Source organism: Lucilia sericata, unplaced genomic scaffold, assembly GCF_015586225.1.
Source record: "Lucilia sericata isolate MDLA Ls3-8-SP2 unplaced genomic scaffold, ASM1558622v1 Contig001479F_arrow, whole genome shotgun sequence".
Taxonomy (NCBI): Eukaryota; Metazoa; Arthropoda; class Insecta; order Diptera; family Calliphoridae; genus Lucilia; species Lucilia sericata.
The window spans coordinates 87,680-103,995 of record NW_023995407.1 but is presented as its reverse complement, the minus strand read 5'-3'; the positions used below and the strand labels follow the sequence as shown (position 1 = coordinate 103,995).

At 29.6% G+C, this 16,316-nt stretch overlaps 3 protein-coding genes across 15 annotated transcripts; all 3 read right to left on the bottom strand.

The window, feature by feature from the left end:
* Positions 1-807: 807 nt before the first annotated feature.
* Positions 808-4,938, bottom strand: LOC119611545 (E3 ubiquitin-protein ligase Ubr3-like). 9 transcript variants are annotated; one of them, XM_037967169.1, is made up of 2 exons: positions 4,885-4,938; positions 808-2,050 (listed from the first exon to the last, which is right to left on the bottom strand). In XM_037967169.1, the coding sequence occupies exon 2, from the start codon at positions 1,564-1,566 to the stop codon at positions 871-873; it is 696 nt and encodes a 231-aa protein (XP_037823097.1). In that variant the 5' UTR covers positions 1,567-2,050; positions 4,885-4,938; the 3' UTR covers positions 808-870. The 9 variants fall into 9 exon arrangements, with proteins under 9 accessions (XP_037823097.1, XP_037823096.1, XP_037823102.1 ...); XM_037967168.1 differs by having other exon boundaries at positions 4,675-4,919; XM_037967174.1 differs by lacking the exon at positions 4,885-4,938 and adding an exon at positions 4,854-4,871.
* A 310-nt stretch (positions 4,939-5,248) lies between these two features.
* On the bottom strand, positions 5,249-15,060 carry LOC119611543 (F-box/LRR-repeat protein 4-like). The gene is given in 14 exon segments (XM_037967159.1): positions 5,249-5,449; positions 5,540-5,609; positions 5,675-5,866; positions 5,927-6,092; positions 6,733-6,834; positions 6,837-6,896; positions 6,965-7,074; positions 7,145-7,398; positions 7,481-7,680; positions 7,741-7,848; positions 7,851-7,873; positions 12,655-12,959; positions 13,017-13,707; positions 14,777-15,060. Coding segments are annotated over 13 exon segments (1,998 nt in total). The 5' UTR covers positions 13,356-13,707; positions 14,777-15,060; the 3' UTR covers positions 5,249-5,380.
* Positions 9,132-12,087, bottom strand: LOC119611544. 5 transcript variants are annotated; one of them, XM_037967165.1, is made up of 2 exons: positions 11,338-12,087; positions 9,132-10,107 (listed from the first exon to the last, which is right to left on the bottom strand). In XM_037967165.1, the coding sequence occupies exons 1-2, from the start codon at positions 12,044-12,046 to the stop codon at positions 10,103-10,105; spliced, it is 714 nt and encodes a 237-aa protein (XP_037823093.1). In that variant the 5' UTR covers positions 12,047-12,087; the 3' UTR covers positions 9,132-10,102. The 5 variants fall into 5 exon arrangements, with proteins under 5 accessions (XP_037823093.1, XP_037823092.1, XP_037823091.1 ...); XM_037967164.1 differs by having other exon boundaries at positions 9,132-10,051; XM_037967163.1 differs by having other exon boundaries at positions 9,132-10,051; positions 11,338-11,465.
* Positions 15,061-16,316: the final 1,256 nt, after the last annotated feature.

The following is a 16,316-nucleotide window of genomic DNA, read 5'->3' as shown; positions in this document are numbered from 1 at the left end:
ATTGTGATGGCGGTTTTAAAACTTTTGTTGTTGTGCTCTGTTTAGACAGAATCCATGTTGATAATGAGCATCCAGATCTACATCCAGATGTTGTTGTAACAATGGGTGGCGGGAGGTAAATTGGTCTGTACGCTTATTCCAGATTTGCACTTTTCCTGGTTTCAGTTAGAGAACAACCCTATTTTTTTAATTTTCAAATATGTGAACATAATTTAACACAGACACAACCCTACAAGATTCTTTGACTGACCCTATTGATGGAAAGATCCACTATTGTCAAACGTACAAATAAGTTTTTATCAAATTTTTCATATTGCCTTTTAGAACTTAACAGAGACTTTTTCCTATCCAATGACGGATAATTCCATCAATAGTTTCAGTCAAATGACCGGGAAAACAACCCTTACTGTTCTTGTAGCAGATACTCATAATATGTTGAACGAACTTTCAATGCACAATTTATACAAAAAAAATTGTTTTTAAAAATAGTTTTCTCTGGGATGGGGATGGACTTCCAATGCTTTAACATTCAGACGTCGTCAACTGTATGCGACAGAGTCGTAAATAAAAATTCATCCTCGACGTTTTCTTATGTATTCAAATTAAACATTTTCATTGGATTCGTTAAATAGACCAATAAATTAATTAAATTTTTAAATAAAAAAAAACGAAATCCCTTCCAAACTTTTAAACCATAGAGCTTCAGGGTCTACCCTTTAAAGTCTTTAAAAAGACCTGTTTTTTACACCAAGTTTAAGATAATCCAACTACATACTTCAAATTTGAAATGTAAATTTCATACAACATTTGTTTCGTCGCAAACAATTAATTAAAAACAATAATTTATATAGTAATTTAATAAATTTTTATCTACTTACCAATTTTCACAAAATCGCTTATAGTACGGCCACCAGCAATGAGCCAACGTATCCATGAAATATTATCGGGATTATCGATCGGTGTGCTGGGATTAAAAAATCTATCCATAATGTAATTCAAATCGGGTGTTGGTCCACCACTGCAACATTCAGCCACAATGAGAGCAGCAACTTCTTTGCGTGTACGGGAACAAAATGAGGAGGTATCAAAACAATAGCTGGGAACTGCACCACCACCACTACTGCTGGCTGCTGCCGCTCCCTCAGCGCTATTAGCCGAGGAGGAGGAAATAACTGAAATTAAAGCATTTGCTCGTGAAGAGGTGGAAGGTCCAACATATGACTGTGCCATAATAGAGTCCTCAATTTCATCTCTATCCCAAGGCCCATTATGCAAATCTTCACTAAAATTGAGTAACGCAGGAGCATGTGTATTGTCGTGAGTAGTGTTAGCGGCCGCCAAATTGCCTGCTGCTTGTTGTTGTTGTTCGGCTTGTTGTGGTGATAAATTTATTATTTCAATATCTTCGTTGTCATCACGTGGTAAGGGTGCACCATCTGTGGTCACCGTTACTTCTATGGTGTCGAGTAAATCATCGTCATCATCAAATTCTTCTTCTTGAGGTTCTTCCTCGCCACCACTTATAATAGCTCGATTGTTGTCCAAATTATTGTCATCTTCATCCATTTTGTTGGAATTATAATTGTTTTGGTTGTAGTGCGCTCGGTTTGTTGTTAAAAAAGTCAAGTTTAAATGACGTTTATTTTTTTGACAGGTTTGTTTCTATTTTTCTTTTTGTTTTATTTTTTCTATTTTTTTTTTTTATTATTATTGTTGTTATTAGTTAGTTAGCAAACGGCAGTATTTTTTCTTGCTGTTGTTGTTGTGATTGCTGCTTTGATAATTTTGTTGCTGCTTTGCAATGTTATTTTGTAGTGGTTGTTGTTGTTGTTGTTGCTGCTGTTGTGTATGAAGGTGACGGTTAACGTCGACGTCTACACTAACGTCAAATAATTTTAGTTTTTTTGCTGTAGTTATTATTGTTGTTGTTGTTTTATTTGGTTTAGCAGTTTTAGAACAAGTTTTAATATGATTTAGTATTTTTTTTTAGTGGAAACAAATCAACACATCACAAAATATAAAAATTTTAATTATGAAACGAAGCAATGCACTAAAGATATTCATTCGTTAATTATCGAAATATTAAAAAAAGGCGTGTTCCCAGAAATGTGTAAAAAAATGACAAAATTAAGCAAAACTGGCCACGGCCGTTTACACAAGAACTTGGCTTTAATTTGAGAAGTTAAATATTTTCATTTATAATTTGCTTCTTAAGTTAAAACATTATTTTTTTTGTTACAATTTTCTTTGCTAAAAAGGAAATACTCTTACGCACTGTAACTATGACCCGTTTATTTTATTGAATTTTAATTTTTGCAAAATTGGCAACGAACAAACAAAAGAATTCTTCTTTCTATTTGTTCTATTTCTATAACTCCACTTCTGATTTTATTCTGATATTTCTTTAATTTTTTTTGCACTTCTTCGCTCGTTTTTTCTTATTTCTGCTATTTGGCTCACTCAATTGACTCTTTTTTTCGTTCTCTGAATTTTTGCTTCTTCACTTCAATTTGTTTTATACCAAATTTAGTTAAAAAAAAAACTGTTTTAATTTTTTTCTGCTTTTATTCGTGTATTACCACGTTTCGGTTTTTTCACTAGTTTTTCATTTATTTGCTATTGATTTTTAGTTTTTATTATTGTTAAGCACACTTTATTCAAGTTATTTCTATTTATTCCCGTTCAATAGCAATTTTTGCATAAAAATTTATTGAAATTGCAACGCATTTCAGTGAAATTCCTCAAACGACTTGTCTAAAGAGAAAAGGTAGGACAAACGAAGTCAGCAGAATAAAAAAAATTGGGATATTGTACATTTGAAATGTCATTCGTACGTCGGCCTTGCAGGGTTGTATTGTTTTAGTACTAAATATGAGTAGAGGGTAAAAAAGTGGAAATTTAGTGGGAATTTTTTTTGTTAAAAAGGATTTTTGTACTTTTCTATTAGAAAATATGACAAATTTTATAAAATAAAATAGATAAATATTTGCGCAAAACAGTCATGATAACACATGATAGTCCTTTTTCGTCTGACCACAAAAATCGAAAATGTTTTTGTCCTATAATCAGATGCACAAGTCATAGGTTTCCCCAGTTTTGATATAGAATTGGTCATATCTCAACTATTATGAGTTTCAATCGAAATTTCTCTGAAAAACCTCTCGTTTGATATATAATATAATCTATATCAATAACCCATATATGTTTGAATGTCCCAACTCATAAAATGCGAAAGTTATGTATGTTTAAAGATTAATATTTAAGAAAATATTGATTTTTATCATATGCAATTATTCAGTTCTATTACTATTTATCGGAAATAGTCAATATGGATATCAATCGAAAGATCTCTGAAACCGCTTTCAAATCATATTTATTACGAAGCAAATCATTAATCCATTGAGAGCCAGGGACAAATTGTATCACATTAAATTTTGAATACAGTGTTTGGATAAGTGTTTGAGGGACCTAACCCATGAAATACAGGAGTTATGCATGTTTAAATATTAAATAATTTGCAATCGATATATGAGTTAACACACTGGCCTGAAAGGAGCAGAAAAATATTTTTATTATATTTGAGCTTAGAATAATGATTATGTAGTCAATATTTTATTTTTAAAATTCTTTCTTCACCTATGAGCTAGTTTTTTATTAACACAACGAATATGTATAAAAATTTCAAAAATGGTTTTCATATATGCCAATTATATTCCGATATCGTTATTAATTCATGATTTATTTACAATAAATTGATTTTCAGAAGCCGATCCGGAAAATTGTTCGTTAAATAATTTGTATATTCATTTAATTGATTTCCGAAAGTGGACCTTATATGGGAGTTATGATCTGTTATTGATCGATCCAGTTGGTCATACAATTACTATTGATATTAGATATATGTACAGATGCAAAATTTTGTGGTAATAGCGATATTCTAGAGGGAGTTATTAATCCATTTTTAGAGTATATGAATTTTTGCGGGCGCATCGATTCTAATAATTTTGAACCATGTGACAAAATATGTTGAAATAGTTAATAGAGTTTTTTAAGAAAGCTAATCATGATTTGTTTAGGGTTATTGCTCATATCACCATTATATATGGAACGATTTTATTGATTTTAAATCGGAAACTTCTCGAAAGAACTTGTGACTTAATTTTCACGTGTGATAATTAAGGTTTATTTTTTAACCGGTATTCTGCCCATTAAAATTATTTTTATAAGAAAACTTAAAAAATAACAAATATATGTATAATTTTAACTTCTGGTGGAAATGATGTCAATAAAACGACGAATATTTTACATCATTTAGTTCAGAATTTTCTTTTTTCAATTAAAATATATCATATTCTATGAAATTTTCATAAACTCCCCTTTTTTGTAGTATGAATACCTGGCAACACCTATAATTTAACACAATCCCACAGATTAAAAACACAAAAATCTGTAATTTTACAGGTAACATAAAGATAATCCCTTAAAACAACCACAAAAAATCCAAAACAAATGATGGTTATTTCAATACAAATAAATTTGGTATTGGTACTATTTTTAATCCCCCCAGAAGGCACCTGTCGGCACACACTTAATGAGCAACACTGTAAATTTGCAAAACAATAACAAAACACGAAATAAATTGTTTTGACATTTTGTTTTCTTCTCTGTTTTCACCTGTGCGTTTTTCAATTTTGCCTTTTTTTCTCTTTTTTGTTCTTAATTATATTTTTTCGAGTTCTTTTCTTAAGAAAATTTCACCGATAATCTTTTTGGTTGATTACACTTTATAATTTAACGTATATGTTTCATATATTCATTGCATAAACGTTTTTTATTATTAACAATTTGTTTACTTGTGTTTATGTTAAGGAATTTATTTAATACTTTTTATTGTTTATCCAATTTTGTGTTGGGAAAAATTGATGTTCTTATTCGTACACGCAAAAAAACTGAACTGAAAGAATTTTTGTAACGAAATGTAATAGATTAACAGTTGTTTATGAAAAGAGAGCAAGAGACAAAGAGAATTGTCAATGAATAAATTGACACAGTTGTAAAAATTAGTAGTAGGTGAATGAAGAAATTTACTGTTATAATTAAGATATTTAAAATTAAATAAAAAAATATTTTAATGAATTTGAATGGAGAGAAAGCGCTGAAAATAACAGTTGTAAAATATTGGCAGTAGATTTTATCAATAATAAGGATATTTAAAAATATTGCGAAGTTAAAAAACATTTTAGTTTAGTATTTTTATATTTCTTTTACTAACTACATACAATAACATTTTTTTAGAAACTAAATTTATAGGTTATAAAGAAATTTCGTTACAAATGTATTTAACTAATATTTTATTTGAAATTTTTTGTTAGTAAAAATCTTATCTAAAATCGTTAGGTACATGACAACACTTGATATTCACTTTAAAATTACGAGACCACATAGCCACCTGAAATTAAAACAATATTTATTAAATTAATTAACAGTAATTAAGAAAAAATGGAAATCTATATTAAAAGTAGTAAATATTTTAACTTACCTCATAATCCATTATATTATCGCAAAAACTTAGATCCATTAATTGCAATTTTTTACATTTTTGTAAAATACTTAGAAATTTATAAAGAAAAGAAATGATAGTTTATAACTTTTGAATAAATAAATTTAAACTTACTCATAATATTTTTCTTTGGATATACCCAAAACACCCATTAGATCTAATTGTTCCAAGTTGGGACATAAATTTGCAATATATTCTAAATCACGATCGGTTAAACCACGAACAGCAGCTAAAAACAATTTCTTTAGTTTGGGACATTTCGTTAAAAATTCCTTTAAACTATCGCCCAAAGTAGCCTCACGTAAACTAGAGATTTTTTTAGGATTATATAACAATTAGGGGTTTATAAAGTTTGATTCAACTTACCACCAACCGAAATCCACTTCTTCTAAATCATGACATTCCGATAAGGCAATTAGACCATGAGCGGACAGAAAATGTGCCTTCCATAAATCCAAGGATACTAATTGTTTATTATACTGGGAAATATGTAAAGCAACATCATCCATATTAACAGCTACATTGCAAAATGCTGAAAAATAAAAAAATAGATATATAGATGGACAAATAGATAGATAGATAGATAGATAGATAGATAGATAGATAGATAGATAGATAGATAATAGATAGATAGATAGATAGATAGATAGATAGATAGATAGATAGATAGATAGATAGATAGATAGATAGATAGATAGATAGATAGATAGATAGATAGATAGATAGATAGATAGATAGATAGATAGATAGATAGATAGATAGATAGATAGATAGATAGATAGATAGATAGATAGATAGATAGATAGATAGATAGATAGATAAGATAGATAGATAGATAGATAGATAGATAGATAGATAGATAGATAGATAGATAGATAGATAGATAGATAGATAGATAGATAGATAGATAGATAGATAGATAGATAGATAGATAGATAGATAGATAGATAGATAGATAGATAGATAGATAGAGATAGATAGATAGATAGATAGATAGATAGATAAATAGATAGATAATAGATAGATAGATAGATAGATAGATTGACGAATAGATATATAGATATATAGATAGATAGATAGATAGATAGATAGATAGATAGATAGATAGATAGATAGATAGATAGATAGATAGATAGATAGATAGAAACTATAAGAAATCCTTAAAAACTCACCCAAATTTAAATGTTTTAATTTTGGATTACTCTCCAGCATCGTCAATAGCAAATCCGATTCAATGACAGTTTGAAACAAATCCAAACGTTCCAAATTCTTTAATTAGCCAAACAGGAGAAATTCAATAAAGGAGGACTAATAGAGCAATTGCGCAAAGAAAGCTCTATAATAAAAGCACAACAACAAATTAAAACTAATTTAATAAAAACTCTTTAACTAAATAATATGTACCTCTTAAATTATCACAGACAATGCCTAAAGTTTCTATGCAGCTGGCATTTAAAAACTTGGCTGAATTTAAACGTATATGAGTCAAAGAATCGCCACGTTGTTGTATAAATCTAAAAGAATATATACACAAATAATTAACACAAAAAATATAATAATTATTAAATAAATAATAAAGAATACTTTTTAAATTCTGTAGGTGATACCGTTTGTATGGTACAACCACACCAGGACATATCCAATTTCTTTAAAATCGTTGCTCTCTTAGCCAAAGTGGAAAGTAATTCAGTGGATGCTAAATGCCAATAAGGTTTCAGATTCAATTCACTATACAACAAAGGATGAGTGGAGACATCATAAAAGAAACGCGATACTTGACCCACACGAAACAGGGAGATTAAATCTAAATAGCTAAAGATTTTTAAAACAATATCAAACTGTTTTATAAAAGAAAATAAGAAAAATAGGAAGGTTTTATTAAAGTTCCATATAATTTCAAAATTATGTTAAATACTTTACCGGCATATCCTTTAAATCTACTCTCCCTGTTGTTTCACTGTCTTCGGTATTATTGCTGTTGTCGTTGTTGATTTGTACATCATTTAAGGCAGACATAAATTTATCCAAATCATGCATTAGAAAATGTTGTAAACGTGTCTGATAGTTGTCCTTACAAACGGGGCGAAATTTCATATTTTGTAATTTACATAAAATGGAACCTGTTGGATTTAGAATTTTGAATTAATTAGCAATTTATACTTAGGTAATCAAATAAATACCTTTTCTTTGTCTTTCGTAGTAGTCTAGTAAAGTTTGCATATTTCTCATATTGAATTTTTTGCCATTTAATAGAACTGCATCAATTTCGGTGTAATAGTGAAGACGTGATGATTAAACTCCAGTCTTATTGTCCTGTAAATATATAAAAAGTATTTAAGACTTTAGAAGAGAAAATAACATAAAAAATGTAGTCTATAGTGTAGTTTACTAGTCTATAGTCTAAGTCTAGTCTATAGTCTAGTCTATAGTCTAGTCTATAGTCTAGTCTATAGTCTAGTCTATAGTCTAGTCTATAGTCTAGTCTATAGTCTAGTCTATAGTCTAGTATAGTCTAGTCTATAGTCTAGTCTATAGTCTAGTCTATAGTCTAGTCTATAGTCTAGTCTATAGTCTAGTCTATAGTCTAGTCTATAGTCTAGTCTATAGTCTAGTCTATAGTCTAGTCTATAGTCTAGTCTATAGTCTAGTCTATAGTCTAGTCTATAGTCTAGTCTATAGTCTAGTCTATAGTCTAGTCTATAGTCTAGTCTATAGTCTAGTCTATAGTCTAGTCTATAGTCTAGTCTATAGTCTAGTCTATAGTCTAGTCTATAGTCTAGTCTATAGTCTAGTCTATAGTCTAGTCTATAGTCTAGTCTATAGTCTAGTCTATAGTCTAGTCTATAGTCTAGTCTATAGTCTAGTCAGTCTAGTCTATAGTCTAGTCTATAGTCTAGTCTATAGTCTAGTCTATAGTCTAGTCTATAGTCTAGTCTATAGTCTAGTCTATAGTCTAGTCTATAGTCTAGTCTATAGTCTAGTCTATAGTCTAGTCTATAGTCTAGTCTATAGTCTAGTCTATAGTCTAGTCTATAGTCTAGTCTATAGTCTAGTCTATAGTCTAGTCTATAGTCTAGTCTATAGTCTAGTCTATAGTCTAGTCTATAGTCTAGTCTATAGTCTAGTCTATAGTCTAGTCTATAGTCTAGTCTCTAGTCTATAGTCTAGTCTATAGTCTAGTCTATAGTCTAGTCTATAGTATAGTCTATAGTATAGTCTATAGTCTAGTCTATAGTCTAGTCTATATTCTAGTCTATAGTCTAGTCTATATTCTAGTCTATAGTCTAGTCTATGGTCTAGTCTATAGTCTAGTCTATATTTAGGATTTGTAGTATTTCTATAGTCTGGGCTATAGTCGAGAATATATTCCAGACAATAGTCTAGACTATATTTCAGACAATAGCCCAGTCTATATTCTGAACTATTGTTGCCTCTATAGCCCATACTATGAGTAATAAAGTACAAATTTTTAAATTTCCAAATTTGTTTTGAAAAATAACATTGTTTTTCTTACAAATTGTTTTGTAACCAAAATTTTTTTATTATAAATTATTTACCCAAGATTGTAGAAACTCTTTAATATCTATCTGTTAATTGAACTAAATTCTTAATAACATTGTCCAACTTTTTGCCATACGAAGAGTTCTTTGTATGACCCAACATAACGGCATTGCGAACATTTGCTGTTAAATAATTTAAACGTTCTTCTGGGCCCGACCTCATATTCTGCATGGATGAATGTACTTGATATTGAAATATCTGACCCAATGGACTAGTATTGTTTTTCGATCTGTTATGATATTGTTCGCTATAATGTCTGGGTATATTTATGGGTATAAAAGAATCCTTAGAGGGTGATGTTGACGTGGGCTGTAGTCTACTAGGTTTAACACGATATTTATCCAAACTTGGAATACTTTCTTTGGAAGCTTTTATAACTTTTGTTTTCTTTAAATCAAAATGACTTTTAGAATCTCTGTTTAGGGCAACAGTTGATATTAATTGATGTTTAGTTGTATCGTTTCTAAAACAAGGCACCTGATGTTTCGATTTTATAATCTTCCTTTGATATAAAACACTAGGTTTATTAGAACAATGCAGTTTTAAACTTGGTATGGTAATATTTAAAGTATTTTCTTCTTTCTTTAAACGTCTGACAGAGTTTTCTTTAAGACCTTTCAATTTCGCCAATTTTTTACTACATCCCTTAATTCTTTCCGCAAAAGTTTCCATATTACATTCTGATTTCTGATTTTTCGCATATATTTCTTCTATAGTCTTCAAAAGGTATTTGTAGCAATTTTTACGAAATTGTTGATTTTTAAGTAAATCCTTTTCAGTGTGAGTGTTCATATTTCCGATATTATGTTTGATACGTTGAATGCTTTTGGATCCTTTAATATGTTCTCGTACTTTTGAGGGTATTTTCTTGTCATATTTTTCGATTTCTTTGAGCAATTTTCTTAATGTATGCTCTTTATTTTCGATAATCTTTTGGAGACGCCGTTTCGTGGCCATTTTTGTTAAATTTTAATATAAATTTTATTCTTTTACACAAAAAATTTTCTTAGAACCGATAATTTTAAAATTAAATTAATTTTGTGGTTTGTTTTATAAAATGAAATATTTTCTTTTCGAATTTTGATATTTTTTTTTTATAAGCTATCTGCAAAGTGTGCTAACTCCACTTCATGAATATTGAGTTTACGTCTAGACTACAGTCTAGTTTATAGTCTGAACTACAATCTAGTTTATTGTTTGTACTATAGTATATTCTATAGTCTACACTATACTCTGAACTACAGTCTGGTCATTGGTTTAATCTCTAGTCTGTTTAGTATAGTCTATACTATAGTCTGGACTATACTCTATACTATAGTCTGGACTATAGTCTACACTTTAGTCTATACTATAGTCTGGATTATAGTCTATACTATAGTCCGGACTATAGTCTTTACTATAGGCTGGACTATAGTCTATACAATTGTCTAGACTATAGTCTATACAATTGTCTAGACTATAGTCTATACTATAGTCTGGACTATAGTGTATAGTAAAGTCTGGACTATAGTCTATACTATAGTCTATAATAGTCTGGACTTTAGTCTATACTATAGTCTGGACTATAGTCTATACTATAGTCTGGACAATAGTCTATACTATAGTCTAGACTATAGTCCATGCTATAGTCTGGACTATAGTCTATACTATAGTCTGGACTATAGTCTATACTATAGTATGGACTATAGTCTATACTACAGTATGGACTATAGTCTATACTACAGTATGGACTATAGTCTATACTACAGTATGGACTATAGTCTATACTACAGTATGGACTATAGTCTGTACTATAGTATGGACTATAGTCTATACTATAGTATGGACTATAGTCTATACTATAGTGTGAACTATAGTCTATACTATAGTGTGGACTATAGTCTATACTATAGTGTGGACTATAGTCTACACTATAGTGTGGACTATAGTCTATACTATAGTGTGGACTATAGTCTATACTATAGTGTGGACTATAGTCTATACTATAGTGTGGACTATAGTCTACACTATAGTCTGGACTATGATTTAGTCTAGTCTACAGTCTGGGCTATAGCCTAGTCTATAGTCCGTACTATAGTTTAGTTAAATTTCTCCTTTAACGTTTCAATCAAATTCTCTTTAATAGAAAATATTCGTAAAATCATGAACAAATTTCAATCTTTTTTCAATGAAATTGCATTTAAAATCGAAAAAAAAATATAATAAATAATAATTACCGTAACGACAAGGTGTGCTCATTAGGATTTGAACACTGTGCATAACAGCATTACGTAGATTTTCCATTAAAATATCTGGTTCATTATGCTTGCAAAAATGTTTTCTTTTTGGAAGTTTTCGCTTTTCATTTCTTTCTGTTAAACCAACAATTTTGTCTTCTTCCAATTGGGTTTTAGCTAACGTTGTATTACCCTCCGAAACCAATTCTTTTGTTTTCTTTGAAGAAAGACAAGAGTTTTCTAACGGCTCCTTTTGTTGTCTGGCATAAACACGATATTTATCGATATCATTTACAACTGTTTCTCTGTCAGTAGAATGATTTTCACTTCCCTTTTTCAGAATAGATTTAAGAACACAATTTTTATGGTTCAAATCTGAAGTAGAAGTTGCCTTAGTTTGCCTCTTTACTATCCTTATCACTGTTGGAACTTTCTTTAAAGAGTTTTTGTGATAAGTAACACTGGGCTTGGAACGAACTTTATGGACGTGATTTGTTTGCTGTTTTAGAGCAAAACATCTCCTTTGTTTACCCACTAGGGTATTACCCTGATAATGTGGTGCATCAAAGTTTTTGGGATAAGTTTGTTGTAACATATGTATTATAGATTTTATGTAATTTTCATTAATTTCAGAGCATTGTTTCTTACAAGGAGTCTTTTCCCGAGAAGTACATGTATAGTTGTCTTTAGAGTTATCCTTATTTTTCATGGAATCAAATTTTGTTGTAATAATTTTTGGTTTGTTTTCGAATTCTTTTAAAATAGCGTTTTTGTCGTTGGCAAATCTTGATTAGTTTGCATATTTTTAATTTTCTTACAATTCTCAACATTTTTGGAAAATTTTTTTAAGAACACAATAAATTTGGTTAAAATTTTTAAATATTATTTTCAAATATTCGTTGAAACAAAAAATTTTCTTTCAAATAAAATTTATGGCAAGGAATTTCTTTTAAATAAAGAAAATATTAAATCGATTAATTAATTATAATAACGTCTGTTATCGAAATAGAACATTTTGAAAAATTTTGAACATCTTTTTTTTTAGAAAAATTTCCAACACAACCTTTTTATATAAAATTTTCAAACAAATTCTCTTTTTATATAAAATTTTCGAACAAATTCTCTTTTTATAAAAAAATTTCGGATAAATTATTTTTTTAGAATATTTTTGAACAAATTCCCTTTTTATATACATTGGACTATATTTTGAACTAATATTTCATTTATATTCTCCTTTATAGAAAATTTCAATTTTGACCAAAATTTCTAATTTTTAAGAAACTTTTTCCCAATATAAATTTAAAATAATTTACTCACTTTGTTGGTAATTGTATACGTTTCAAAGGTGGTGCAAAACGTCTAGCCCGATTTGCCACATAGGGAGGACGTGTATAGAAGTCATTATCCTCCCACAAACAAATCCAAGTCTTAGCAATAGTATACGCCCAAATGCGTATAACAGCACCCGGATTAAATGTTTCAAAAATGGCAATTTCATCGGGTATAACATAGTCTTCAAAGTACAAAACTATAAAATCTTCAGCGGGTACTTTGGGTAAATTTTGAGGTGATATTTCACGTAAGCGAGAGGGTGAACGATCCCACCAGTCACCATAGGTGCGCTGAAAAAGTACAAAAAATGTAAATAAGTTTTCTCTCTATAAATCTCCAATACTTACCATGGCAAAAGTTTGTGGGAAATCACCATATTCTGGATACTTAGAGGGCCGGCCTGTTATATTTGGTGCCGTATAGGATATACTTAAATCTATGCCATATTGTGAACTAAAATCTAAAACACTATGAGCATATTGTTCCATACGATAGTCGGCATAGCAGAAACCTTCTACATCTATCATAGCACCAGCTACATCACATTCATCATCGGACTCTAAAGAGACCTCTAGGTCTCTTTCCCTTTGGTGGGGAAACTTAACTATGGTATCAACAGCTATTGACTTATTGCCAGACGATCTTCTATCATCTTCCGCCGAAGCAGAGGACTGAGAGGAGGACATTTTTTCACTTCTATGTGCCCGACACAAGCGCTGTAAATACTTTGTCAGCGTTAGTAGTTGTTCTGGTGTGCATCCAAATCCAAACCAGCTACGTGTGCGGGCAACCGTGGTAGCCGGAGAGGATTGGGATTGTGTCCACAAATGCAAACCAAACACAATTTTGATGAATTTTCAAAAACCTCAAAGAAAAGGGACATAGGAGCGTTTGCTGGCGTTGGTGGTGATATCATTAGCTGGCGTAAGAAACCACCTTTGTTATGCTTCTATGGCTTCTGTTTTTTTCACAATAACAATATGTTCAGAATTGTAGAAGTATAATGAAGAAATATCCTTGGTAGCACTTCACTGTGTACTAAAAATTCAAGGTCAGGGTTAATATTTTCTTTCCCAGCAAAAAAAGACGTGCAAAAAAAGTAGTAAATGCATGGGTTGAACTGATAATGAACTGGTTCATATTTAGGGGAAACATGCATGATTTTAACATTAGCGTGTCATTGGCATGCATGTGTTCGTATTTGGAAAAATAGTTCGCCATTTAAATGAGTTCTTATAACCAATGAATATTCGATGATTCTCAAGCGAATTTTCATTGGTGCACTATATTTATTTAAAAATGCATTAATAATGGTCCCAGCAAAAAAAGACGTGCAAAAAAAGTAGTAAATGCATGGGTTGAACTGATAATGAACTGGTTCATATTTAGGGGAAACATGCATGATTTTAACATTAGCGTGTCATTGGCATGCATGTGTTCGTATTTGGAAAAATAGTTCGCCATTTAAATGAGTTCTTATAACCAATGAATATTCGATGATTCTCAAGCGAATTTTCATTGGTGCACTATATTTATTTAAAAATGCATTAATAATGGTATTTCGATTTAATTATCAATATTTAAATAATTTTTTGTGTGATATTGATAACAATAAAAAAAGATAAAACATAACTAACTGATTTTTATTGGATTTAAATTCATGCAGAGGAAAAATACCCATTGTGTTTTAAAATCCGTTAAACAGTCTTGGTTTTTTCCTTCTCTTATTAATGTTAAAATGGACTTAATATTACTAGGTAGGTAGGTACCTACAAAAACAAAAATCTAATAAAAAAATTAATGTAATTTTTAATATTTATTGTATGAAATGCACGTTTTCGTTAAATCTCCTAAGAGAATACCAAATTATAGTAAAATATTACAATTCCTATAGTGGAGTTACATGAGTGAATTTGGGTGCATTTTTCATGCCTTCACTGATGACAAATTTTTTAGAATTTAGGCATGTATTTAAAACGCATTAAATAGAATACGTACAAAAGAAATCATGAAAATATCCCTTCTTCTTTAACAACTTCAAATTTTTTTGCTGGGTTGTTTTTTTTGTTGCTTTATTAGTTTCTTGTTAACAGGATTATATGTTTACCTCTAGTTTATAATTAAATTTTTTCTATTTATGCACTTTTTGTTGTGGTCTTTTTTCTTTTATTCAGATTTTAGCACTTTCACTTCTATTTTGTTGTCTAAGATCAAGTTATTTCTATTCGAAAATATGTTTTAATTAATTTTATAAAAATTTTATTATTTTCTAAATAGTTGTTTTAAATAAATTTTAATTTTTCTTTTGTTTTCATTGGAAAAAAGGCAAAAACTTTTCCATTAGATTTCTTAATGAGAAAAATTTTTTACAATGTTTTTGTTTGGTTTACGCTCTGTTTGACATTTCGTTAGCTGTGTTTAGTTGGTTTAATAAAATACACAGAGAAAAAAATTGGGAAAGAAATTTATTAATGTATAAAAATTAAATTAAAATAAAATTAATCTATTTTTTTTGTAAATATAGAATTTACAAAAAAAAAAAAAAATATATCCTTAACACTTTTTCGAAACATTTCTAGAAAAAAAAAAATAAAATAAAATAATTTGAGTAGAATTTTGTTCGAAAATTTTCTACAGAAAGTGAATTAGTTTGAAAATTTTATAAAAAGAAAATTTTTTAGAAAGAACATTTTCTTAAAAAATGGAATTTCAAAAAATTATAAATAGGAATTGTGTTTGAAATTTTTCTAGAAAAGAGAAATTTTCGAAAATTTTCTTTAAAATAGAACTTTTCCAAAATTCTAGAAAGAAATTTCCGAATTTTCTGTAAAAATTGAATTTCGAAAATATTTTTATAAAAAAGATATTTTTCTATTAAAAAAGAATTTGTTTGATAATTTTTTACAAAATTTTTTTTCTCGAAAATATCCTATAGTTAGTCTGGGCTATAGAACAGTCTATAGTCTGGGACTATAGAACAGTCTATAGTCTGGACTATAGAACAGTCATAGTCTGGACTATAGAACAGTCTATAGTCTGGACTATAGAAAGTCTATAGTCTGGACTATAGAACAGTCTATAGTCTGGACTATAGAACAGTCTATAGTCTGGACTATAGAACAGTCTATAGTCTGGACTATAGAACAGTCTATAGTCTGGACTATAGAACAGTCTATAGTCTGGACTATGAACAGTCTATAGTCCTGGACTATAGACATCTATAGTCTGGACTATAGAACAGTCTATAGTCTGGACTATAGAACAGTCTATAGTCTGGACTATAGAACAGTCTATAGTCTGGACTATAGAACAGTCTATAGTCTGGACTATAGAACAGTCTATAGTCTGGACTATAGAACAGTCTATAGTCTGGACTATAGAACAGTCTATAGTCTGGACTATAGAACAGTCCTATAGTCTGGACTATAGAACAGTCTATAGTCTGGACTATAGAACAGTCTATAGTCTGGACTATAGAACAGTCTATAGTCTGGACTATAGAACAGTCTATAGTCTGGACGATAGAACAGTCTATAGTCTGGACTATAGAACAGTCTATAGTTTGGACTATAGAATAGTCTATAGTCTGGACTATAGAATAGTCTATAGTCTGGACTATAGACCAGTCTATAGTCTGGACTATAGAC

Bases quoted from the DNA above. Each gene is read 5' to 3' on its own strand.
- LOC119611545 (XM_037967169.1), bottom strand. From the start codon at position 1,566: ATGGATGAAGATGACAATAATTTGGACAACAATCGAGCTATTATAAGT.
- LOC119611544 (XM_037967160.1), bottom strand. From the start codon at position 10,078: ATGGCCACGAAACGGCGTCTCCAAAAGATTATCGAAAATAAAGAGCAT.